The sequence below is a fragment of the Calonectris borealis genome, chromosome 10 (assembly GCF_964195595.1).
Source record: "Calonectris borealis chromosome 10, bCalBor7.hap1.2, whole genome shotgun sequence".
Lineage (NCBI taxonomy): Eukaryota > Metazoa > Chordata > Aves > Procellariiformes > Procellariidae > Calonectris > Calonectris borealis.
The window spans coordinates 7025010-7051693 of NC_134321.1; the positions used below are offsets into that span (position 1 = coordinate 7025010).

General features: G+C 37.0%; 1 protein-coding gene across 1 annotated transcript in view; it reads left to right on the top strand.

Moving 5' to 3' along the window:
* SUCLG2 (succinate-CoA ligase GDP-forming subunit beta) overlaps positions 1 to 26684 on the top strand; it is a 130025-nt gene that overhangs the window by 62677 nt on the left and 40664 nt on the right. Inside the window, exons 5-9 of the mRNA XM_075158678.1 lie at positions 597 to 749; positions 1739 to 1828; positions 4215 to 4311; positions 9924 to 10085; positions 11576 to 11718. Of these exons, the coding sequence (XP_075014779.1) occupies positions 597 to 749; positions 1739 to 1828; positions 4215 to 4311; positions 9924 to 10085; positions 11576 to 11718 (645 nt within the window). The remainder of the gene's footprint in view (positions 1 to 596; positions 750 to 1738; positions 1829 to 4214; positions 4312 to 9923; positions 10086 to 11575; positions 11719 to 26684) is intronic.

Below are 26684 nucleotides of genomic sequence, written 5' to 3' on the forward strand. Positions count from 1 at the left end.
GGCCAACGCACCCTCTCTTACATCTATGTGATTTGCAAGACTGTAGTCCCTGTGACTCAAGTTTTCTGGGGGCAGCATGTTAAAGTGCTTGTTGGCAATAAAAAGGTAATATGGAGGTCCCCTTTACGGACACAGCAGCAGCTCCGATTCTCTTCTTGGAAAAAAAACCCCAACAATTAGGTGTTCCTGGTTTACCCTGCTTGTTACGTACCCCAGTGAGAACAGCAGCATCAGGGGAGTCTCTTATTTAGGAAGAGAGGATTTCTTGGGGAAAAAAAAGATCACTGGGTTGTAATATCTTGTAAAAGCAATGAAACAAACATTTCTTTTCACGATAACGAGTATCAAACTGCTGCATTTTAAAGCAATGCAGAAAACGTGAGCCACAGTGTTCTCTGTTTGATCACAGCAGAGGGAAATACTGTCCCTCGTTGGTTCGGTTAATTTTTCATTGCTTTTTACATTGCAAAAGATTTTACGACATTCACTACTCTTAACACCTCAAGGAAGCAAAGCTACGTTCAGATTAAATGTCACCAACTAGGTGGACCAGTCAGAACTGTTGCTGTTTTTTTGTTTCCTGTATTCATTTTTAGGTGATGGTTGCAGAAGCATTGAATATTTCCAGGGAAACATACTTTGCAATTTTGATGGACAGAGCCTGCAATGGACCTGTTATGGTTGGCAGTCCACAGGGTGGTGTTGACATAGAAGAAGTTGCAGTTACTAGCCCAGAACTTATCTTTAAGGTATTAAAATAATATTTTAGACTAAAAATTTTCCTTGTCAGTTATCTAAAAGAATGTTCCCCCCCTCCCCCCCCCCCCTTCTCCTTCCATTTTTCCTTCTTCCATGTACAGAAAGAAGACAATAAGAACCATAAAAATTGTGTTTCACCAAATAGGGGGCCAGACCTGTCATCTGGTAGATGAATGAAGCATGTTTAACATCTGATTTTGTTAGTGTTTCTGTCTCCAGCTCTATTTAGAAAAAGAGCTTAAATCTCCCTGTTACATGTTATGTTAAACTTAATATCTGAAATGTTTAATGAGTGAGTTTCACTTTCAGGAAGGTACACAGTTTTTTCACAAGTGGGTCAGTGCCAATATGGTTATTGTTTCTGTGGTTGTTTTTTCCTAATTGGCAGAGTTGTTCATTATTTCTTTGTACCTGGATGACTCTTGCATCTGAAATACAACTGTTGTAATTGCTTTCTTAACGGTGACTACATTTAAGTATTTTTTTTATGTTACTGTGGCATGATAATGAGTAGACAAGCTATTCATCTGGGAAAATAAATGATACAATCAAGTATAATTATTCAAAAATTGTAAAAATATTTAATGTGTATTTTAAAATTATATAAATTTCACAGTGTTACTGGGCAGTGACACCATTGCCTTGAAAATATTCCAGAAGATGTCATAAAAATTAACAGACTAAATATTCGTCAACGCCATCTGTACAGTAATTAAAAGTGAAAAGTGGTGTCACATTGTCTTGTCAGCATGCCACCCTGAAGAATTATATATTTTTTGGAAGGGCTGTTTCATAGTTGGTGTGGTAATTATAACATACCCTATAGGCAGCTGCTATAGCCTCAGTCTCAGAGAACTTTGGCAAACAGCCATGCATTAATTACTAATTTGGAAATGTATACTAAGTGTTTTCCTTTTGAAGTTATAAATCTCCATTCAGATTGAATATTTAGTTATATTTATGCTCATTATTGTTACAGGAGGAAATAGATATTTTTGAAGGTATAAAGGATCATCAGGCATTGCAGATGGCAAAAAATTTGGGATTCAAAGGACCTTTGCAACAGCAGGTAACTGGACTCTACTCCCTCAGTTTTTACTGAAGACATTTTAGCCCAGCTATACAATTTCCAAATAGACATGAAAAGCTAAGTGTCCATTAGATCAGGACCGTTTTGACTTTTTAAATATTAAATTGCACCTATGTAATTGTCATCAGGCTGTAGCAATTTGAATAAGGTCCTTATTGTTCCAAAGTAAAAGTCCCTAGTCTTTGAAGCAATCGATAACAACATGCTATTACACCACATGGGATTCTTTTGATTTCATTGGAATGCCATTGGAGCTCAGTGAATTACATGGGTAGAGCTGGTTTTGAAAATTTGGCCCTTAATATGGGGAGAAGTAAAAGCCTATCTCTCTGTAATTGAAGCCTTTTTTTTTTGCAAACTTCAACTCAAAACCAAAAGTCTGCCAGCTTATTGTCTTTTCAGTGTCTTTTTTTTATATCTATTGGAATTCCATATTGTACACAAATATGCAAGATATTTTGCCTTTATGAATCGTTTTGCAGATGAGAAAAAGCTTGTTTAAGCTACTTTTGCCTGTTTTTTTTCCATAGTATCAAACTGTCATTTTTGTAGAACTCCTTTATTTTTAATTCAGCAGTTTTAATTATTTTCTATCCCAACCGTGCAATTAACAAATGCATAATCGTTAAGTTGATTAACACACATTTGAAGATTTAGCTGTATATCTAATGAGGAGGAATGATTATGTAGAACCTTTCAACCCTTGAAGAGTTCTGGTACTTAATAATTAACAGCAATATATGGACTTTTCAACAATATATTTAAATAATGCTGCAGTGAATGCATTTCTTTCCTTGTGCTATCAACTCAAAGGAATTTACTGAAGCATAGGGACATAGTTTGTATTCAGACAAATCCTAGTATTTACTCATACATTCGGTATTTCTAGATTGGGATTTGATGCTTTGCCTCAAAGAGGCTCAGTACTTGTAGACCTTGAGAAAGAGAAATGTTGACATTAAGTTGCCTGATTCAAAAAGGCAGCTGAAAGATGGAGCAGCCCTTAATAAAAGTTAAGTGATTCTGGTACTCTCTTAAAATTACAGCAGTGTACTAGGGCAACAACAGCTTTTCAGGATGCCCAGAATCAACACAGGGTTGATAGTGGGACTTCCTTCCTAACATCACTGTTGATAGCCTTACCCATGTGGTGTTAGGATAGTTTGTCAACCAGACTGTCCATGCCAAGGAAACTGTTGCCTTGGTGGGTGCAGATTTATAACTGATAATTTTTTTAAAAGTCAAAAGCACTGAGAATGCTTCAGCTGATGACTTTTGAGCAGGGAAGACTTCATAAGCAATTTGTATGCTGCTTCCAAATTGTAACCTTTTAAGAGTCTTAGATGTGTTGGTCCCAAAACTGGACACAGCACTCCAGGTGCAGCCTTGTCAGCACTGAGTAGAGGGAGATGGGAACATCCCTCACCATATTCTTCCTGATGTAGTACAGTATTGGGGTTGAGTCTTTCCAGTCGTAATGTTTTCTTTCTTATGAATGACATTATGGGAGAAAGCTGACTTCTGTTTTTTTATTCTCCTTCACTTTGCTTATTAGGAGAGGTCCCAAATATTTTTGGTTCAGTACTTCAGTTAACTGATCAGTAATGAACAAATTTGAATGGTTCTTTATTAGTGCCCTTCTTCATCTGCAAATTTATTTCAGCTAATAGGTTGTCAGTGTGTAATGAACTAAAAGGATTTTTTTTCATGCACGTTCATGTTGCTGTTGTTTAAGTTGTTCTATTAATGGAAGAATGTTGTAAGAACAAAAGACTTGGAGGTTAGTAGTCAGTCACAATACTTTCAACCACAGAACCAGTCACAGAGATAGATGGTGAGGAACAATAAGGAACAAGCAGGAGTATCTTGTAAAGAGTCAAGAAGCATGCTTCTGTCATAATTTCTTCAAGAAAACATTTCAGACTGATGAAGGAAGGAAAAATTTATATTTTTTCTAAAGTCACTAATGTGCACATACTGCTTTATGGTTTCTGAATTTAGACTGATTAACGTGAATGCAACTTGGATCTCAGCATACTGGAGAATGTGTCATTATGAACTGTTAGGCACTTTTCAAATTAAACTTGTCATAGTAATTGTGCTGTTTATTTTGTAGAAAATCTCCAGTTCATGTAGTCTTTACATGCACTTTTACTAAATGTTATGCAGTATCATAATGCTACATTATAGCTATTTTAGATACTATATAAATATGATTAAGAAAACAGAAATCAAAGCAGTAATTATCTAGAGCTAGTGTGCAATTTAATACATTAAAAATAATCAATAATGGTTTACCTTTGCCTTGAAAACAGTAACTTTTATTTTTCTGTGTGGTAATTGTAAATCGCTTGATCAAATTTAGGCAGCAGATCAAATTAAGAAGCTGTATAATCTTTTCTTGAAAATTGATGCCACTCAGGTTGAAGTGAATCCCTTTGGTGAAACTCCAGAAGGGCAAGGTAAGAAATTGAAGGAAACAAATGAATGCATTATAATTCTTTATTTATGCAAACTATAAATTAAATTGCATAGAAGGCTGTAGCAGCAGCTTTGCATTAATTTTATTTTGTAATGTAATTTAAGCAACATTCATAAATATTCCCATGGCAGATTTTACATTTCAATACCTTTTGTTATTTCATCCAAATAGTGGAAGTATCGGCTTTTACATGTTATACTTGGTGAGAAACAGCAACATTTTCTGCTCTTCTGCTCTTTGTACAAAGTTGGGGTTTTCTTGGTTTTGTTTTGTCTTGGATATTTTTTGGGTAATGTTGCAAGAATTCCTGAGATTGTGCGGAAAGAAACTCACTATTTTACGTTTGTAAACATATACATAAGTTAAAATCATAAGTGCATGACTCTGTAACCTACTAGAGCACAGGAGAAATTCCAGTTGGAACGGACACGCAGCTACATCCTTTGGGAAGAAGAAGGGTAATTAGTCTGCTTCCACTGTGAACACAGGGCTAAGAAGGTATAGGGTAAATAAAAGGAGCCGGGTTAGCTTTCATGTCATTCTAGTTGTTGGTTTTCCAGCTGAAACCCTTCCTTCCATTGTCATTGTCCACTTAACTTGGACATAAACATTCCTAATGCCAATATTTTACCATATTCGTGCCCCCTCCCTTTTTATTTCTTCTTTTTAATTTAAATAAATAAAGGTGAGAAGTTGTGGAGCTCAGGGAGAGCTAGCTGAGACTGCAGTGTCAAAGGCTGTGGTTCACAAGCACTAGTGACTTTCTAGTCTAGGCCCTGCCTACAGTATCATTTTCTGATTTGAGAGAAGTCTTTGACATCGTGAAGTGCTGGTGGATGTTTCTTGACAAACATTAATAAAGAATACTCAAGAAAGACGATTTCAGTTTTTAACCAACTTCATAAGATATGCCTACAGATTAAAGTGGAAATTAGAAAATTGAGAGAGAAAGCTTTTACCCATTTTAACAGACATTAGGAATGTAGCTGCTTAATTGCAGTTCTGGAAACTTTTAGAAAAAGATCACTGCTATGTCAGTTAAGACCATGAGCTCTTCATAGGAGTCAGTACCAATTGAAAGAATTAGCATTTTAAAAATACTTTTTATGTGCTCACAGCTACTTTACTTTGTAAAGTAAACAGCTTTTCACTAAAAATCCGTATTTTTGGCTCAGTTGGTCAGGAATTCAAAAGCTGAATTGTGGCTATGCAGAAACTATGCAGTCTCTTCCAATTGTCCAACCTTGTTTTTCCCATTTTATTAACAAAACAAATGCAGAAGAATTGGCAGAGAATTGTCTGCAGCTTAAAAGGAAAATTCTGATGGTAATGTACTCTGAAAAAGCTTTAAAAGATGTAAAACAAATCCTGCCCTGCCCCATTTTATTAACACTTCTTATAAAGTGCTGTTCTTCGTTATAAAATGGGCTTTGGGCCACTAAAACGCCCTATTGTAAAGTGACATTTAATGAACAAATACAAAAAGTAGTATCTTGTCCATTAAAGTACATGAGGATAATTCAGAGACAATGATAATGATCAAATGTGTGGTGAATTTTTTTAACATAATGAGCTGATTTCAGGTTAAACTAAGTTAGAAGAACATATTTATGGCCTAAATGTATGCATTCTGCTTTTCGAACCTTTTTTTTTCTGACCTTTTTGGAATTCCTTCTTGGTTGGATTTTTTTAGTGTTCTTGCCACCAGAATCTGTTAGCTCTCTGGACAGAGTTTACCTGGTGAGAATGATTTCCACCAAATGCTTTAACTCTTTTTGAGAATCTTTCGCAGCACTGTGTGCTCACATTTCCAGCTCATTTGAAGTACTGTAATAACGTGCATATTGAATCAATAGTTTCTGCATTGTAAACCTCACTCAGCTTAATAAATGTAAGTCAAATTCTTAGCAACTAACTCCAGCTCCATTGGTTCTTATGCAATTTGTGAAATGTGTACTGGGGGAGAGAAACAAAAAGCCCTGCTGTTGACCAGTGTAGTTCTATTGTAGGCTGTATTTTAAATGTAAATGGAAAATTTGCCTTCAGAACCCAATAGACTGTTGTTTTTCCCCGCCATTTAAATACATCCATTGGCCTTATTAAAAGCAGTTGGGAATGAGGTGAGGAGGACATTTTCATTTTGTGTTGCACAATGAAGTTAAAGCAGAACAATGAAATAGGGCCTTGTAAAATGAATGGTCTGGATTTTTCAAGTTCTAGCAATGTGCAACACATGACTTTTGACCTTTTGAAGATGAATGGGATCTTTAAAATAGGTGCAACAAAAACTGCTGGAACTTCCCTGTGGATTATGATGTTCACTTCAAAACAAATTCATTGGTATGTTTGTCTGCTATGACTGATGTACTTACCAGGTTTATTTTGTGGGTTCAAGACCACTGATATTGTAAAAACAAAATTTCCTTCCTCAAAACTTGCTGAAATAATTTTTTTAGTTGAGCGGTTGACCAAGATACCTGAACACTACAGGCAGTGTGGAAGGTAGCCAATAGCCCTTATGCTCAGTCAGATTTCAGAAATTGGGACATCTATGACAATTGCCTTCTATCAGGCAGAGAAATGAGCTTGAGGTGAGCTCTTTGTGCCAGGACTAGGCTGTTATGGTATTCACACTTGCTGGTTCAAAACTAGCTCAGATGACTAGTATAGAAGCACTTTACTGTTCTGTTATTTTGGCAGAGCAAAGGACAAAATTCCCAGTTCAGTACCTACATCATCTCAACCATGTAATCCTGCAAGGAAGACCTTTAAGTATGTCTTGGGAATTAGCGAGTGGATGCTGTAGACACGTGTAAAGACACTGAGAAGGAAGTGAGAAGGGCAGAGATGGCGCTGTCAGATAACAGAATAGGGGCATCATTGCCGTGCTGAGGACATGATTTGTCTGGGTACCAACACAGAGGGGAAACTGATAGACAATTAGGGGCAGGTGAAGGAGAGGACAGTTAGGAATGAGAGGAAACAAAACTGGTGGTCCTAAAAGGTCCTAAAGAACCATGGTGGTACTAACTTTGCATCCTTGCTGGAGTACTATGAGGTGGCACTGTGGAAGAAATGAACTGATGTGGATAAGTTGCCAACTTAGCTTTTCTGGAATGGCTGTGTGGAAAAGGGCTTAATTTGAAGGATGGTTGGAGTTTTTATGCTGTTTTCTCCGAGGTTTTTCCCCATGTGTTTCACATCCAGGGAGCTGAGGAGCAGAAACAGAGTGGGTTTCAAGCTGTGAAAGCCATCTTACTAGCAGACATACACAGAAGTCTTCCTGTGCTTATTTCTGTTTTGCTAGCAGTTTCTCCGTCTGAAATGTCTTAAAGAAGAATAAAGATAAAACAAATGGAAGAACATTTGAGTAGCTTAATGCAGTTATTTCTAATGATAATGTATAAGTCTCTGTATGAAGACCATTATTCCTGTCAAAGTAACGGTTGAGATGGATTTATTTCTTGCTGTGTTTTGTGTTTTTCACTTGTGTGAATTTCCATAAGAAAATACATTGTCATATGTATTTCCTTTTGTTTAATTTTGTAGCAAATTCTTTGTTAACACTATTGGGTCAGAAGCCTGTAACTGCCAATTTCTTTGGGTTTTTTTTGTTTTGTTTGCTCTCAGTGTAAGCTGTTGAATTGGCAGATGACAAAAATCCTACATTGCTAGCAAAAACAACAGAAATACTCCATGAATATAAGTGTTGGAGCTTTCTTTGATATTTGTTTAGAAGAAAATTTCTTTTGTATAATCTATCACGCATGTAACAATGTGCTTTTGATGGTGAAAATGGTTTGATAAATATTAATAGGTGTTTTTCCTGCTACTTTGTACAGCACGGCCTTTGTTAAAGATGAATGTTCTGTAGAAATGAGATTCTATTAATGTGACATTGAGGATGTTCATGTCTAAGGTAAACAGAGCTTTGAAACTGCAGTTTTACTCTAGCTTTGATTTTTTTTTTAGCAATTTAAGGAACTGAAAGCTTGAAGAAGAAAAATGGTACAAGTCTTAGTTCATTGTTAAAAAAAATTAAAGCAGTAGAAGCATATTATGAACTTCAGACATTTTTCCTTTTGGCAGATTCCCACATGATGGTTGACCGGGCAAGATCGAGACTTTTGCAAGAGAGATGTATTATATGCAAACACCCATGAATAATTTTCTGAAACTGCAGTCACTGAAACTAAATTTGATCTTGTTTTAATTTAATCTGGTTTGGTTACAAATCAAATGTATTTAGAAAAACCACAGAAACCCCAGCAACATCAGTAATCCAAAACAAGAAAACCCAATGCAAATCAAGACATACAACCGAGACTCTCCTATTTGTGTAAATGTTTTGTTTGCTGTTTGCTTAGATATTTTCTCCTAAGTTAAGCAATTTTATATTTTACCAAAAAGAGAGAGAGAGAGATTTGTCCACCAAAAAAGATTGTGTGATTAGCTATTTTAATTGATGAGTATCTATATAAAAGACTAAAAATTGTCTTTTTAATTGTAATTGGCTTCTAATTGCAGAGACTTGTACAATGCTCATGAGCAGGTGTATACGTACCATGTATGTGTTTCAGTGGCAATATGAATCAAAACACAGCAGAAAAAAAAACGATTCGATTTTTCTGGATGCAGCATTTAAAGGCACTTAAATCTGACTGGTTTGCATTGAGAAATCAATTATAATTCAGTCAGTAATTATAATCTGGTTATAGTACAATCTTAAACAGTGAAACGATAAGAATATAGTCTTACGTTTACTTAGAACATTTTAATCTAATGAGGTATTTGCCTATGCAAACTCATAGAAATAATAAATCAATAAATAGGCAAATAACCAGTTCACTCTACATACATTTCTTTTACTGTTTGTATTTATGTGGATATTACGTCTACTAGCTAGTCTTTGGTATCTATTGTTTAATATAGTCAGGTTTAGCTACTTTTTAATCTGTTTTTACAACCATAGCAGATGTTGACATTGATGAGCAGTTTTGTATTTACTTTTAAAATTTTCTTTATTTAAAAGTCATCTTTTGATCATTTTTAACATACATTGGCTTAAAGTTCTTTTAATTTAGATCTTTAGGGAAATAATGTGTGTATAGCTAATAACATTATAAATTAAAACAATGGCTAAGGAAAGCATTTTGTATTGCTCAACTATAAATGAGTTCATGTTACCAAAAACTGCTTTGGATTGTTACCTGTCATATCTGTCACACTTTCAAAATACTGAAAGTAGACTCTCTTATGAAATCACTGCAGACCACCCGTCCACATCATAAAAACTGCCTTCATGACTTACGGCAACTTTGTTTAAAGCAAACATAGCAGATCATCCCTTGACAAAGGCACATGACTGTGTAGTGTGGAGACGCTTGCTGTACCTTTTCTCAATATAGGATTTGAGGAAAACTTGCCCTTCTCTACTGGACTCAATGCTAGAACTTCAGTTGATCACATGTTGGAAGCAGCATCAGCCCCTAAAGCAACCCTCTCCCTCCTCAAGTAGTTGGTGTAATATTTCAGCTCTGACTAACTGTAATTTCTAAATGCCTGTATGTTGTTTTATATTTTTTTCTTTAGTTGTTTGTTTTGATGCCAAGATAAACTTTGATGACAATGCAGAATTTAGGCAAAAAGAAATATTTGCCATGGATGACAAGTCTGAAAATGAGCCTATAGAGAACGAAGCTGCCAAATATGATTTAAAATATATAGGACTGGATGGAAATATTGCTTGCTTTGGTAAGAACAAATAAATCCAAAAGACATTTGAAGACAAATTCATACTTGTTCAGTGTATAGACTTTGTTTACATTCTGACATTCAATCCACACTTGGCAGTTTTTCAGTCTATTTTGCTGAGGTTGTCTGTCCTTCCACAAGTTCTTGCAGGAATGAAACTGAAGTTATGTTGAAACTGTGATGAAGGCCACAGCAGCAGACAGGCAGGGCAGGTGAGATGTCAGAGAGAAGACAGGCTAAGGGAGAAGCCTGTGGGGTTTCTACATTCTGAATTTTTAAGCTGATGCAATTGATCTTTCCAGTAATTAAAACAAAACAAGAAAAATCATCAAAATTTGATCATTAATTTTCAAAAATGAGACTGTGTTACTCAGAAAGCACTGCAAAAGCGTGTGTGTAAAAACATGATATTTCCATTTATGAATGAATATTGAACTGTTTCTCTTTAAGGAAAGCTGCTAAAGAAGCTGCTTGGTTGTTAAAAGGAAAACACCAGTTTCTTATTTTCCTGAAGTTTCTGTAGAACAGAAATTACTCTTGTGTTTAGAAGTGAGAAGTAGAAAAGTCATCTATGCTCCAAATAATTTTCATTTTGTACAAATTCTTTTAGCCAGTACAGCATTTTATTATGAATCTAATTTAGCTTGGTGAAAGGACTGGTTTTAGAAAATGCCCAATATTTACATTGCTTTGATGTGTACTCTAACCACAAATCTAGGAGATACTGATAATATGTTGCAGTTGATTCAGTAAGTGACAGTGAGATTTTAATCTCAATTTAAAAAAAAAAAAACAACACACAAAAAAAACCCCTCAAACAATAATTGGCAACACTACAGTATTTTTTTTTTAATATTAGGTATTGCTGTTGAATTGCAGGTGACATAGAAGCCTTACTTTGTCCAGCAGGAGCAACTTACTGGGGACAAATAATTCACATCTACTTTTCCTAGCTTAGAGGATATTCGTGCCCATGGGAATGCTTCTAGACTGGTGCAAACACAAAATAAAAGGCAGTTTCAGGAGCATCTGATATCTGTCCCCAAAATTTAGTCATCTGTTTTACAGTAATACAAAGCATCATCTACTGCTATCAGAATTATGGGAGGGGAGCTTTAAGGAGTCAATTTGCCTTTCACATCTTGTGATGTGATCACTATTCCCAGAGTTTTTGTGTGTGTCTTTTTTTTTTTTTAAATCAGAAGTTTTTGCATTTCCACAATTACTATTCCAGCATTCATACACGCTTAAGGGAGGGTGCACATCTAAGTCCTAAAATTGATACAGTCATAAAGAAACCTAAATGTTGGTGTGTATGGACCAGATTTTGAATTATTTGCTGCATTGAATATCCTTGAATAGATACTGACCTATTTAGAAATAAATATTTATGTAACGTTTTGAACCATGTTATGTGGTTGTGCTGATACTTTTCACAAATCTTGTATATTTTTATGTGAAATATAAACACTTGATGTTTACAATTACAGTCAATGGAGCTGGGCTTGCAATGGCAACATGTGATATAATATCTTTGAACGGAGGAAAGCCAGCCAACTTCTTGGATCTCGGTGGAGGTGTGAAAGAAGCACAAGTATATCAAGCATTCAAGCTGCTGACTGCTGATCCAAAGGTAAAAAAGTTGGTTTGGGACCAGAAGCTTCCCCATGCAGCAATAGAGCTGTGTTATAGGACTATGAATAGTATGCTGAAAAATACAGATAATGGTGTGAACACTGAGGATGAGTTACTAAAGGGGCGATCTGGGAGGAAATTATTTCACTGTGAGCCAGTGGACTGACTTTTCAGTTCCTGATCCGCACTTAAGTTTGCTGATCAGTCTTGAATGGGTATTTTCTCAAGGCAGTTCAACACAGAAATGCAGATGTGGTAATGCTGGGCATTGCAGCGCTGAACTTAGAACGTCTGGCTCCTGAAGTGGAATTTGTGAGGAGATTTAGATACTTAAAATATCATTCCTAACAGTGTAGTGCTGCAGTAGAGTGAGAAGGAAAATGGAAACTAAGCAAATAGCTAATTCTAAAGACTGATTTGTACTCTTTTAAGCTCGAGGTTTCTAAAATATCTGATTCTGCGCTGCAGGATAGTCTGTGTTTAATTAACATTCCCAGGCTGGAATTGTAGCCTGGTATGTTCTAACACTTCCTTTTGCAGATGGAGGTGCCGTTGCTCTTTTCTTTTTGAACAACAGGAGAAGACATTAGTCTGCCTGTATTGAGTAGAAGTTATTTCTAGAGACGCATGTTAGCATGCTGAGGTCATTGGTCCCCTTCGCAGACAGAAGTAGAATATCTACTGAGAGAATATTGATCAGACATAGGCATTGGAGCAGCACCAGCTGACCATCCCTGCCAATGCGGAGTTACGCTTTTCTGTGTAGCCAGAACTTAAGTTGCTGTAGATTTTTTTTTTTTACTAATGAAAATCTGTAGAAGGTCTTTGATCATCTTTTCTGTCTCCTGCACCTAAGCATCTTTGCTGAAGTCCCAATTTCAACATTTTGCTTCTTTTTGTGGATCTGGCTTTATCTGCTTTATCTTCTTTTTCTGTAATTCCATCTATTTTCCTCATGTTCATTGTGTCTGTGATGATAGCTCCTCTAAATACCACCTTCCTGTGGAAATTGCATCGCTGTAATTTTATACCCCGTGCAGCAGTAAGTGACAAAATATTGTGACTTTTCAAATAGAGGTGGATATTGTTTGGAGCAAAATTTCAAGGCAAAATCAGGAAGAAAATTTACAGCGCAGAGTAAGCACAGCTCGACTTTATATTGTAAGCTCTTTGCAGTTGTAACTCTCCTTGCATGTTTTTAAGGCACGTAGTACCTTGATGGCTCAACTGTACTAGGGAGAGTCATCTGCAATATTTAAAACATACTTCTTGGATCTTTTTGCACTCCCATAGACCTGGGTCGTGCTGACCTTTTGTTTGTAGAGATCTAGGTTTATGTTATTCCCAAGACCCACAGGAAGAGAATTGGTTGTCTCCTACTTAGTGACCTGATAAGCTTCAAGTCATTATCATGCCTAAAAGAACACAGACCTGGAGAAGTAGAGAGGCAAGACATATTGCCTGGGGCAGAAGGGAGGTAGGATGGGACTTGAGATTCATGCTAGAAAACCTGATAGTTTCCTTCATTGTCTGATGCTAGTAGACACTGTTATACTTGTCTTCATTTGTGTGAATTTTAGCTATTCTCAGGACATTACACGAAGATTTGTTTGTGAGTGTTTGAGTTGTTCTGCAGTGCGTGCTTCGTATGATGATCAAGGTTTGGCTGAGATGTAATTTAGTTCTGAAACTTGTGTTAGTGGTGGAGAAGCAGGTGCAGTAAAGTCTTAGATACACAACTTAGCAGATGATTATCACTATGTTAAATAGGTTCTTCTGTCTGCCACTGCACAAAGAGCAGGTATTAATTTTGGTGATGAAACTTACTGAGTTTAAACAATTTTAAAACAAAAAGGCATTTCAGCTATATATATCATCTGCACACCAAACATTTGACTTGTAAATGTATCTCCCTTCTATTATATATTCTGCTTATATATTACTGCTTAGCACTAGCTGTTTACACCAGGGCTAGTGAAGCTATGCTAATTGAGACAGGGGGGCAAAGTAAAAGGTAGCATGGAAAGGATCTGAAATAGTCAGTCAGACCTGAAATATGCTTGTGTCTGTGCACAGCTGTAGCTGTGTCATTCCTGGCTTTGACTGGCTGAGGAGGCAGAAGGCTTTAGCCTAAATGCAGCACAACTCATTCCTTATTAATTTGTTGCCTCCTCTCTTCCTTTTGAATGCCTTTTCTGATCTTTTCTCCATTCACAGGAAGAATCACAGAACAACTCCATTGCATTTCCCTTTCGTTCTCTTTATTGCACTCCAGGAAAAAAGGGGAAGATGACTGCTTAGAGTGCCGCTAGACTCTGTTATTTAGTATGGTGCAGGGGAAAGAGGGTGCTTCTGAAACCTGTCTGCTCCAGGGAACGTAGTCCATAGCAAACTTGGATGCACGTATGTAAGTGACAGCATTGTTGGACACAGACATTGTGTTTCTGTTGAGATTTAATGCTGTCGCCCATTTTTAAGTTATTAACATTAGTTCTTTTGAGCCTAGCCCTGCACATGACCACAGTCTTATCTCTGAGAGGCTTGCCAGGTTTAAGTGAGTCACTTCTGAACTTTTTCTTGTCAGCTTTTTCAGTTTGACTGATTTTGCCTTTATTTTACATCATTGTGACCATCACCAATACTGTTTCAGTTCCTCATGACATCACGTGAAAAACTTCTCTTAACAGTAACTGATGAAGAATATGTATGAGATTGAATTAGGATTAGGGAAGATATGCTGATATCCCGGTACATAATAGGAGACTGTAGCAGCCCTGGAAGTTATATCAGCCTAACTGCTGATATAACCGCCATCACTGCTCTGCAGGTGAATATTAATGTCAGTTTACTAGTTATTAAAAAAAAAACATTTCATGTTTTATTTCGTTCTGTTCAGGAAAGATAGTAAATATCTGGTTTTTCCTCTCCTCATACACCATGTCTATTAGCTTACTAATATACAGTAAGACAATTGAATGAAGCCTCTCTTTTCTTAACTAGTAGTAGGCTTTCAATCCCAAGAGTCATTGTGGCTAATGCAGCAGTCACAGTTTGTATCTGGTCAGTCATTTCCCTGTAACCTTTAACCTGATTCCCACCTCGTTTGAGAAGATAAAAATTTGCTCTTGGGAACTTGAGGGGCAATTAATTGTTGTAAATGTCTCCAAACAACATTGAGCCTCTGAGGAATGACTAAACAACAATAAAAAAAAAAGTCTGCAGGGCTGTAATATGGAGAAGCACTGTCTTCTAGCTGTGCTGAAATATAGCACTGGCAGCATTAAGGACATTGCAAGAGAAGAAATATTCCAGAAGGAAATGTTCAACTGCACTTTGAAATAGATCTCTTTCCCTCTCTTTAGTTGTCTTTAAAATGTCTATTTTGTATTAAAGCAAAAAAATACAGGTATGCCATGATTTGATTTAGTGAAGCTGTGGATATTGTTTTTGAGAAAAATGAAGATCTTGGCTGGTTTGCTGCTGGTTTAAGCGGCTGTTGTCAGTGTCTCTGATTCTTTTTAAAATAAAAAAGTGAAGTTTTTTGTGGTTTTTTTTTTTGTTGTTGTTGCAAAAGGTTACCCACTAGCTTTTGGATGGAAATGCTGTCTCTGGAGTCAAAGACTCTTTTGTACTCTGCTGGTCTTGTTTGCAGTCTGCCATATCCAATACTTCCTAGGTCAGACAGGTCATTGCAATGGTTCTGAATTCCTTTCTTTTCACTATCTAAATTCTAGACTTTTTTTTTTTTTAAATTCCTTCCTGCCTGTCTTGTTCTATGAGTTTGTGCCGTGCATCTGCTTTGGCAGAAAATGAACCGTCTTCCCTCTTTTCAGGTAGTAACAGGAAAGGGGATAATGGCTTGATTCTGGGTGTTTGAGCTGCTGGGAGGCACTGCAGGAACTTCATTGCTCTGCTTTGTTCCACAGTCAAGTAGAAGAGGTTATTTCCTTCGGTATTTCAGAGGTTCTGAGTGATGCCTGGCTCTCCCCTGCATGTATGAAGTGCTGTTTCAGCCATCCTCATTGAAGTCCTCATCCTTGAGTACTCTCACATCCTTACCAAGCTCAACAGGTGCTCGTTTTTATTCATGCTGAAGACCTGGCCTGTTACATTTACCATATGACTGTCTGTAGAATTCAACAAAGTTTTGGAAAGGCTAAAGCTGAAAAAAAACAGTCTTGTCAATAAATCTACTGTCCTGGGCACTGAAGCTTGGTTGCCATCTCAGCTGTCTGCTTTGGCCTGGAGTCACTCCACATATCTGACTCTCCTAAATTCCTGCAGGTTTTTTTCTCAGCTTTTTTATACACATTGCAGAGAGAGTCAACATCAAGTTTAAGATGTCGGGCTGGCTGAATCCTGTTTTTGAAGACCCTAGTGAGTATGAGAGCCCATAATGACTAGGCTCTTGGTGAGATGTATTTAGTGACTACAATTAGGCAAAGGCCAGAAGCATTTTACCGACAACCTGAAGCAAATCACATCCTCTACCTTTTTCTCCCATACTGTCTTGATAGAATAAAAATAATATTATATAGGTTACTGGTATAGGAGAGTTGCCCATTAATGCTGACATAAATGCTATGTGTGCTTGAGATGTGACCCAAACGCAGGACTACAATAGTCTTTCCTCAGGCTTTTGGCTATGCACCATCCCTTTCCCTTGTTCTGTCTCCCTAGCAGGAGCTAAAATACAAAAATATGAGTGAAGCGAACTAAGCCGTAAGCTGTTTTGCCATTGAATGTCTCTAGTCCTGAACTTAACAGTTGAATCCTAATAGAAAGTAACACTGAAATTTGGGCGGTTAAAGGCCAAAATTGTTTGTTGTTCTTGTTCGCCTTTTCCCCCTAAAGCTCCTTTGACAACCTTTTTTGAAGCCTGGCATTGATGATACAACTAAAGACTTACCAAATCAATTGATGTTAACAAGTGTTTGCTTGTCATATAAGGAAAATACTATTGACAGATTGACAAACATCTCTCTGGAAAAAATATTCCATATTGACATCTGTTAACTCATATCCAGGGAATAATTAAGTTTTGTGTGTGTTTGATATTAATTTTTTTTTTTCCTTTAGCTATTCGTTAGTCCAAATTCAAATTATTGTTTTATTCATATGGAATAGGCATTCTTATTCCTGTCACTTTGCTTCGCCTGTTTGCTTATGTCAGATGCATCTCTCTGTCCACCTCAGTGATGGGAAGAGTAATGGCACTGATGTGTCTTGCCATTAAGTTGCGTGTGAAGCAGAGGTCTTGGGGCTTTTGTTTTCCAGGCATCTGAGAGAGTGAACAGAATTCTGAAAGAGGTATCATTAAATCATAATTTTGCAATTCACTTATTTTCCAGCTATGCTTGGTGTGAAAGTAATACAGTTTATCCATCCTTATTATATAAGACATTTTTATCACCAGTTTATCCTTTTGGCTTGAGGGATTTTTAGTATTAGTTTTCTTAACATTGCAGTCCGTTATGTGGCAACAGAAGGGATAACATTATACTAAGAGGAAAGATTTGGGATATTCTTTTCTCAGATTTCAGAAATAAAAATAAGGTTGCTTGTATAATTTATTTGGTCTTTATTTTGGGTGAGTTAATGCAGAATTGGGTGAGCTAGTTCAGCTAAGACAATTCAGAAAGTCTGCAAACATTCAGGCAGCTTGGAGTGTGGTAACTATATCGGTGTGTTACTGGGCTGTTTGCTCTCACTCTGCAGCTTTAAACAAGGACCTGCTCCCAGCTTTAGGAGAAAAGGCTCTTTTGAGTATGATTTCTAACTAGGCTTGACTATATAGCTAGGGTTTTGTCCTGGAAGTTGTGCAAAAATCTGTCTTATTCAGTGAGTTTGTGCCTAGTGTTTGACTGTTGGGTTACAAGCCTGAGCCAAAAAAGGGTTTTGGCAGATCAGCTTCTTAGGAGTTGCCAGGTGCCTATTCTGTTCCCAACCAATTATTCCCTGCATCCTGCCCACTGAGGCATCATTTCAAACAGTCTGGGAGAAAAGAGAGTGGAAGAAGAAGAACGGGAATGTTGTCACATGGTGTTGCTGATCCAGGATTGGGCACTGAGACATTATAATCACATCAAATAAAAATAAAAATAATGTCGGCAGCCAAGCTGTGAGTGCAGGCAGTTTGCACAGCTGTTTAATGTGATCTGCAGTATTAGTCATGCCAATCAGTCAAGACTATCAATTCTGTCTTGACTAAGAGGAAGAGTTGCAGCTTGAACATCAAAGGCAACATCCAGAAACAAAGAACCAACTCATTTGATTTTCTTCTAGGGCTGCCTTTGCCCATTCATGGGAATGGTTATTATTGCTGTTAGTCCTGGAAGTTTTGTGTAGAGTGAGAGGAGGGTGCTTTGGAGAGTGGGAAGGGGACTATTAAGCTTTAAAAGTCATAAATAAAAAATAGTGTGTAGAGGTTTTAAAAATATAAAAATTAAAATGACCACACTTGCTGGGATAGTGAGCCTTATCCCAGTTAGAGCATAGGCTGGTTGTGAATAGTTTGTCATGAGTTTTCTGCATTTAACTGACTGTCAGTAGTGGATTTCTCAGTGTTACAATTATTAAATCAGTAGGATTAGATAATCTTCTCTATCACACATGCAGCCTATGTCTGTGTGTGTATAATGTTGAAGAAAAAAATGAAATGTAAGTAGCGTTCAGTTATGGACATATAATAGAGTGTTAGCACTGGATTTGTTTGAATTGTCAGATTGCATGTCATTTCAGATGCTGCAGAGGAACCCTATTCTTACATAGTCATTAGAAATCTTTTTGCTTTCTCATTCAAATATCATGCACCCTTTACACGCTTCATTACACAGCTCTTCTTTACACAGCATGAAAAGTCTGTATGCCTTCTGTGTTTTTCTGATTCACACAAGAGGGTGAAGCATCATATACTGTTTTGAGTACTCTAAAAGCTGTAGCTGAAGAGTTACTGTAGTGAAAAATATCTGTGTGTTATAGTATACTGTTCCACGAGTGCTAACTGCTAGTCCGGTGTTCACACCTCAGCATAGCCCTTTATAGCTCCAGCTGGGTATCTGAAAAGGGTGGCACTTGAATTTAGTGGATGCTTTTGAAAGTTCAAGCTTTGACTACTCTGTTTTTCCCCCTCTGTGTGAACTGTGGGTTGTAATACTCATCTACCATAGATGACTGCTCTCAACACATATAGTCCGTTAAAGAAATTAAGTGCTATGGAAATGATAAAAGTTATCACTGTTCCTTTACGGCTTATTACAGAGCCCTGTCCTACTGGCAGTTTTGTACTCAGCATTGTTTTTGTAGAAGTGAAATATTAAATTTTAAAAAAGAAAGTCATAATCAATAAACCTGTTGGTTTTGTGTTGCAATTTTGACATTTATGTAAGATGATGTGTAATCAATCATTGAAGTATACCACATAGTTTTTGGAAGCTGGATCTTACTATGTCATCTTAATATTTGTAGAGAGTCCCTTTTGCCTTGGAGGTCTGTAGACATGTAGGGAGAGACCATCCTTTCTCTTATTCAAGATATACAAAAGACTCAAGGGTTGAAAGAGGAACCAGACACAAAAAGGTGAAGGAAACCTTAACCTCGGTAATCTGCTCAGTGTTGCAGGTCAACGTCTTCCTCAGTAAGGCAAGAAGTAGTAAGGTTTAAATGCAGCAAAGAAATTTAGGTTAGCTGTTCTGAAAATTGTCCAGCAGAAAAGGTAGTTGAGTCCTACAGCAGTTTATTTTAGGAATTTATAGGCTATCCAGCACCGCAAGTTTTTAAGAACTAGCTAAACAAAAATTTATCCAGGGTGTTTCAGGAAGAGTTGATCCTGCCTTGGGGCCAATGACTGGTCTGGAAGTTTCTTTTCCTCTTTCAGAGAACAGCCCTAAACCTAAAGCTGTGATTAGTAATTTTATATGGGCAATAATGCTTTGGCTTTCAAAGGTTGTCGAAGTTTAAGATTACTGTCATAAGATGACAGTTTGTAGAAGCAGAAAAGACCTATTAGAGCACAGGAACATCTTGCAGAGCTGGGAAAAGTTGACAAAGGCATATTGTATTTTCTGCCTCAGAAATTTGTACAAATACTTTGCCTTTAACCAAGGGTATTGGAGCAGCTCATAGTTCTTTTACAGATGCTGGAGGATTTGAGTTTATAGGAGTAATTTAGGAGTTTCCCCACATTTTTATTAGTGCTGTATTGGTGAGAAAATACAAACTAATAGAACTTTAACAAGGATTTCTTCTAATGTGTCTTTGCAGTTTTGCAGGAATTAATGTGAAATGACTAGTCATCTTTTAGAGCACTTAAAGTATTGAAAAGGCATTCTTTCATTTCATTAAAGCATTTTTTGAGACTGATAGCATATTGCCAATATTTATGAAAATGTGAGGACAATTATGCATTTAAAATGCATAATTGAATTGTCTTGATTTATAATCAAGAGTAATGTATTTTTCAAGAGCATGTGTAGTATTGAGTCCTAAGTAATTGATATGTAAATATACTTTAACATGAATCTGCCATTATTTATAGGCACTGACAAGTTGAATGCCTTTTGGCATTTTAATGTTGGCTATAATGAATCTTAAAAACTGGATATGAAAATAAACTTACTAAGCAAGAGGAAAAGTTGCAGAGATTTAGTAATCGCCTCCTTTGTGGCGGAATAAGGAAAAATCACAAATGTTTCCTTAGAAGGTAAATGCTGAAAAATTTGTGGAAGAACCACAATAAAAATTGAGCTGTTAGGTTTGGATGGAATTTGAAATGTTTGTGTGCCAATTACCCTCTCTGTAGTGCTATCCCTTCTAAAATAGGGACAGAAAAGCAGACATTTCCATTTCCTCGGAAGAGAATCTACCCCACCCTCTTGAGATAGCTGCTGTGTGGTCAAGGCTTGTTGCATTTTCCTGCTTGTTTGGAGGTACATTTGATTAATGATCAAAGTGATAAAGGATTTTTTTTATTGGCTTCTTTGTTCATTAGTGCTTGGGACTGGAGAATCCGGACTCTTCCGAGGTATCCACTGATGAGCCAGTATGGCTGGGCCTGCGGTGGGAAGTGTTTAAGAGAATTACATGGTAATGGTTATGGGATAGTAGATGTCATAGCGTGGTATCACCGTCTCACTCCAAACCAGGGCCTAAAATGAAGGGCAACAGATACAGGCAGTAAATCTCCATCTTGAAAACCTTGCCAGCATCACCTCTAACTGCCAAATGCCTGGTGTCGTATCCAGCGTGAGCAATATAATGTGCAGTTATGTTTGTGTGTCTTAGTGTTGCCTAGTAAAAGGAAATGCCATGCATAATACATCAGAAAAGTGTTTAATCCTTTACTGTACTTTACAAATTGATTAAATTTTGAAAATTTATATGACTCTCTTCACAATTTGTGAGGATAAAAAGGGAAGATATTTTAGGAATCTCAATTTGGTAATTCATCTTGGTGAGATGAGTAATTTATTATGAATCTATTTATAAATCATCTCTGTAGCATACTTACAGGGAAATGAAAGACAAATCATTTGACAATATAGGTAGGAAATAGTATATTAAAAGAAAAGTTGTAGGTGTCCTTACTTAAACACTTCTGTAGAGAAAATCACATTTTAATACTCATTATTTTTAAGTGGTCTGAGGTGTTATGGCTGTCTAGGAAAGTGTTTGTTCTTTCCATCAAAATGAAGAAATTTAATCACCTTGCCTCCATCTGTTCCTGATAGATACAAGCCTAGATGATGAACTGTATATTTCAAGTAGGTGCTTTTAGCCATTTGTACTGGGTAAGACATGCTCTTCTTCTGACAGTGAAATTTATATCAACTGTTTTTACTTATAATTTCAGAAGCACCCTTGATGGATGGAGCACAAGTAGATAGAGCATAGGTTAGTTGAAAAATAAGACTCAATTTGGGGAAAAAAACTGGTGAAACCTGACAAAATTAATGAGAGTTTTCCCATCATAATTTTTTTTTTTAAAGACAGAACAATAAAGGACCTGATCTTGCTAAGATTTTTAGTGTAAAGAGATGTCTAACTTTAAAAAAAAAAAAAAAAAGGCATGGGGGATGTGAAGTAGTTTTTTAACATGAGCTTTTTGTTTCTAAGCTGAAAAAGTGACCTAATGCTGCGATGTCAGGTTCAGTGATGTGGTTATCGGGGAAGAGGGGAGAATTGCATGAATAAAGACAGGTGTTACACTTGTCTCTGCTGTGACACTTGTGCTCTGGTTTGCCTCCTAATATAGGAAGTGGATTATAAGAGGTGATCTTGTTCTAACCTATTATTATGAATCCCATATGCCATCTGAAGTGACTGGCACGGTGATGTGATCAAGAATAATGTGCAAGTCTGGCAAATATGTAGCTTTTAAATTCATTGGCATCTTTTTAAGAAAAAGATCTGTTAGAACATCTACCCATTTCTACGGAAATGGGATTTTGAGGTGCAATGTATCTTGTGATATTTCCTGTATTCCACTGTATATGCCTTTTTTCTTTTTTTTTTTTTTTTTCCTCCCCATTTTTTTTAGTGTTGAGGTGGGGAATGTACTTTTCTATAGTATGTAAACTTGGGTTTTGGAGCAGGATATGCTCTGTCTTCCCAGTCAGAAGAATGTATTTAATTTATATTTGAATAAGAAAAATATTCCTTGGCCTGTGTTCATCCATTCATTTGCATAGCTGAGCACAGAATGATGAAAAAGCTTTGGAAGAGACAAAAATTATTTGAAATATGGCTTAATGAAAGAGGGAAAAGCTATTTCTTTCCCATGAATCTCTGTTTTGTTTCAGGTAGGACTGAATTATTTCACAACTTCATTATTCATGCTCCAGTTCAACAAGATATTCAAACCTGTTTCAAGTTTTAATATTTTATTATCTATTATTCTGAGTGGATGGGTAAAGCTGAAATAAATGAGCCTATTCACTTTTAAAGCTTGTCGTGTGCTTAAGTACTTGGTAAATCAAGTCCACATCTACCACAAATGAGTAGTTCTTACTCTTGTTACTAGAGGTTTATTTTCATCATCTAATAGAACAACTATTTTCTTATAGGAAGTTGAAAATCAGTCCTATTTCTCAAAACATGTCATTTGTGTTGTACCCTTCAATATTTTGCCATACTATGCAGTCTTTAAAATCAGGTGTTTTCTTTAGAGTAGTTCGAAAAGTGGAGAACTTACCTCTTTTAGTGCTCATACTTTTGATAGCAATCTGCAGAAAACATGAGTTATTCCATCTCCCAGTGCCCAGTTCTTTCATGAATGTAGTCTGGGGGGGTGGAAGAATAGGAGGAATATTCCAAACAGGCTCTGTGGGCATCTAACCACGCTTCCTTCAGTTGCACAGAGGTTCAACTCGATTTTGATGGCTCCAATATTTGTGTTACCAACTGTGAGTGGGGAATAGTGATGTGTAGAGTCTGTGTAAAGCAGTATGAGGGTGTAAAGGACGTGGTCCACAGAAATAACCACACCAGTCAAAAGCTGGGCAAAACTTGGGGACACTGCGAATGTATTGGATTTTGTGGTTATCTTCATAGACTCGATGATCCTCATGGGTCCCTTCCAACTCGAGATATCCTATGATTCTATGATTCTAACTATCCTTGAGAAAAAACACATTATTATGTGCTGTTTATACCAGGTACAGTAAACACATCTTGTTCACTTGATCTTTCAGTGACTTTGGCTTGATATATAGCCCTGAGCTTAATTAACTTTTTGAATTTTCTTTAGGGTTCTAACTAATAGCTTTGGGGAGGGAAATAGTTTCCCTGTGGATTTTTTCTGTTGGTTTGTATTTTAATCTTAATCCTACTTAATCCTAAAAAAAATTCCACATCTATTTGTTTTGCACTCCCAAACACCATAGTAGATTCTGCCTAACCCTGGTGAACAGAAAACTGGAAATTTTCACTCCCCTGTATTTCCTTTCCTTTTGTAACAGCTTGGAGGATGTTACTTCTCTATCCTCTTTATTCAACAGAACCCAGCCTTCGTTTGCTATGTGCGTACCTTCTAAAGCACTGGACAGGAAAGTAATCTTAAATACCTGCATTTAAGAAACGCATTTCCTCTCCATTATTAAAATGTCAATATGGATTCCTTTCTAAAATGTGGACAGAAAGTCTAGTGAAAACTGAAATGAATAATTCAACCTTCTGCCAACAAAGATTGATTCATTCCTACAAATCTATAAGCAAAATTAGATATTCTTTTTTTTAATTGCATAAAGTGTACTTACAAATTAGCTGGAAAAGGTTATGTACCTCATTCTGGTACTGGTACTTCTCACTGAATTACAGGGGAGTTACCTCTGGTGCTGAGTGCCCAGGGAAGGGATTGCTATGGGAGAAGGCAGCAGATAGCCTTGGGGGCTCGAAGCTACAAACTGGGCTACTGCTGTCTTCTGCATAGGTTACAAAGCTTGGATCCTATATAGGCTCTGCTTGTCAAGAGAAAAGTGGGTCCCAATTCCCAAGCATTTTCCCATGCGTCTACTGTAAAGCAGAATAGAAATCATAAGCTTTTTTTTTGCAATGGTAGTACCTAAATGATAACAGAAACTGTCATTTTAACTGAAGGGTTTTAATTGAAAATCTGAGATTTTTTTTTTAATGGAAACTGTTGATTTTTCTTTGGGTTGGTGGAAGACCATTTCTTCAAGGGAAGAGGACTGACGTAATGAAAAAAGTTGAAAACTTAGGTTTTAATCTTTTTTTTTTTTTAAATGGAAAAATGTTCAACCATTTTGAGCCAAATGGCTTTGAAAATTCCAGCTAAAAGAAAATAAGTGCCTGTTTGTCGAAAGACAGGTGGATAATGTCTGAACAAATAGATTTTATTGAAATTCCCAAAATTATTCAGAGGTTTTTAGAAGAGAAGAACAAAAATTTTTAAGAATATTTTTTCAAGCAATTAGAAGAGTTGATCAAGAATAAGGTAGCCTTACTTGTTGCAAATTGTTAATAATTTGTTATGTTTGGCGGAGTGGAGCAGATACTGTACTATTTCAGATATTCCAAATGAAAAAAATACTCACTGTTTATGCAACACCATTTTCACCTTGAATGTTCTGCTATGGCTTAAAAATATCTTTTTCTATTCTTTTTGATTTATATACACATTTTTCTCATCAAATAAGTAGGTGGAAAGGCAAACTAGATTTTTTTCTTAATTTTATACATGTAGTTTGCCACAGCGAAGTGTAAATGGCAGTGTGTATGTGTGAGTATCTGCATATGTATGTATGATTGCTGCTCTTACGCAAGTTGTGTGCACGTTTGCACAACCTTTTTTATATGCAGTGTTGGATGTTGCTGTACTTTAGAAACCATTTCTAATTATTTAAGGGTAAGCCTGAGAAACTAAAAGAGCTGCAGAGCGCCAGATGTGCATTCCCCGCGAGCGTGGGGGAGAAGGAGCGCTCTGTTGCTGCTAGCAAGCTGCTGGATGCAGAGGAGCAGCCAGCTGAAGTTGTGATGGCAGAGCACTGCCTCCCTCCGACCAAGAGCCTCTGCAGCGCCTCAGAGTAAGCAACACAGCAATCCTGCCACCAGTGCCGTAAAATTGCTGTTCTGAGTGGATGACATTTGGGCTGACCATGTAAGCCAGTATTCACTTTACCAGAAAAGGGAATGAAACCGCTGTCGTGCCAGCTTGGCCAGATTGAGCTGTATTTATAGACAGGCTCCGGCTGAGAAGGTCGTTAAGCAAAAGTTAAAATGAAGCTCTGTCCTGTGACAGAGTAATGCCAATTTCGTGATTAAAGCGGAAGCCTTCGTGTAAACTGTGGATGGCTCTTGTGCATGGTAGATTTGGAATTAATAGTGATAATAGGGGAAAAGAGTAAAAGCATCTCATTAAGAAAATAGATTACATGCATGCTTATGTGGTGTAGACAAGATTAAAACTTTTTCTTAACTAAATCTTAAGTCAACCTCCCAGAATACTGTTATAGGGCTGTAACTGGCAAAAAAAGAATCAATTATTGGGTAGAAATGAATGAATGTGCAGAGTCAATATTTTATAGTAGGTGGTGAAAGTTGAATGCCTGATGCCCAGCAAATCATTTGATTTAAAGGTTTGGGACTGCAATGCTTGACTTCTTATTGAAGAAATATAAAAGAGCAAATTACTATTTGCTGGTAAGTCACAGAAACCTTATCAGAATTGTTTAGTTTCTGCTGCTCCCTGGAGGTTTTCCTCTTCAACCACTGATTGAGTATGTGCTCTCTGAATTGTGAAGGATTTGCCTTTAATCAAAACTTTCATGGGGCTCTATACAGTTGTTTTGGGTTTTTTGTGTGTATTACTTAGACAGAATCTCAAATACATTTTTATTTTCACTTAGTCATACAAACTATGGAAGTAATTGAACTGAAAAGATAAAATAAAAGCAATTTAAGCAAAGGTGGTGCCTACATTTCAGCAAAATTCACTTATCTCCCTTAATAATACTAAAAGTCTGTTGCACTTCTGTAAGAAAAGCAGATGGGTTCAGCCTTCCCCCCTGCCAGTGGAACAGATTTGCTCGTGCTGACCATTGCAGTTTTAGGCTTTATATCGAAGAACTTCTTCCTCCGCTTGTAGTATCAGCAGTCAGCGCTGTCATTCTCTTCTGTCAAGGAATCGGGTCTGTGGCAGTTCTAGTGTATCAAAGATAGTACTCCGTGGTTGCACCCTCCTTCCCTCCATTTGCACGCGCACTCATCCGATGCCGCGGTGAACAAGCTCAATGAGCTACACTGGGAGAAGACTAAGCCTGTAAAAACAGAAATAGATTGGCTGTCTGAACTGGCTCATTACTTGGTCAGATGAGTAGTTCCTGGAGGACGGTGCTGGTCTAGATGAGCTTCAGTCCTTCAAGCCTACCATTGGTCCCTTGTTCACGCCAGACTCTAGCGTTCTTTCTTGTACTGCACGATGCTTCCATCTTCGGATGCTCCTATTGA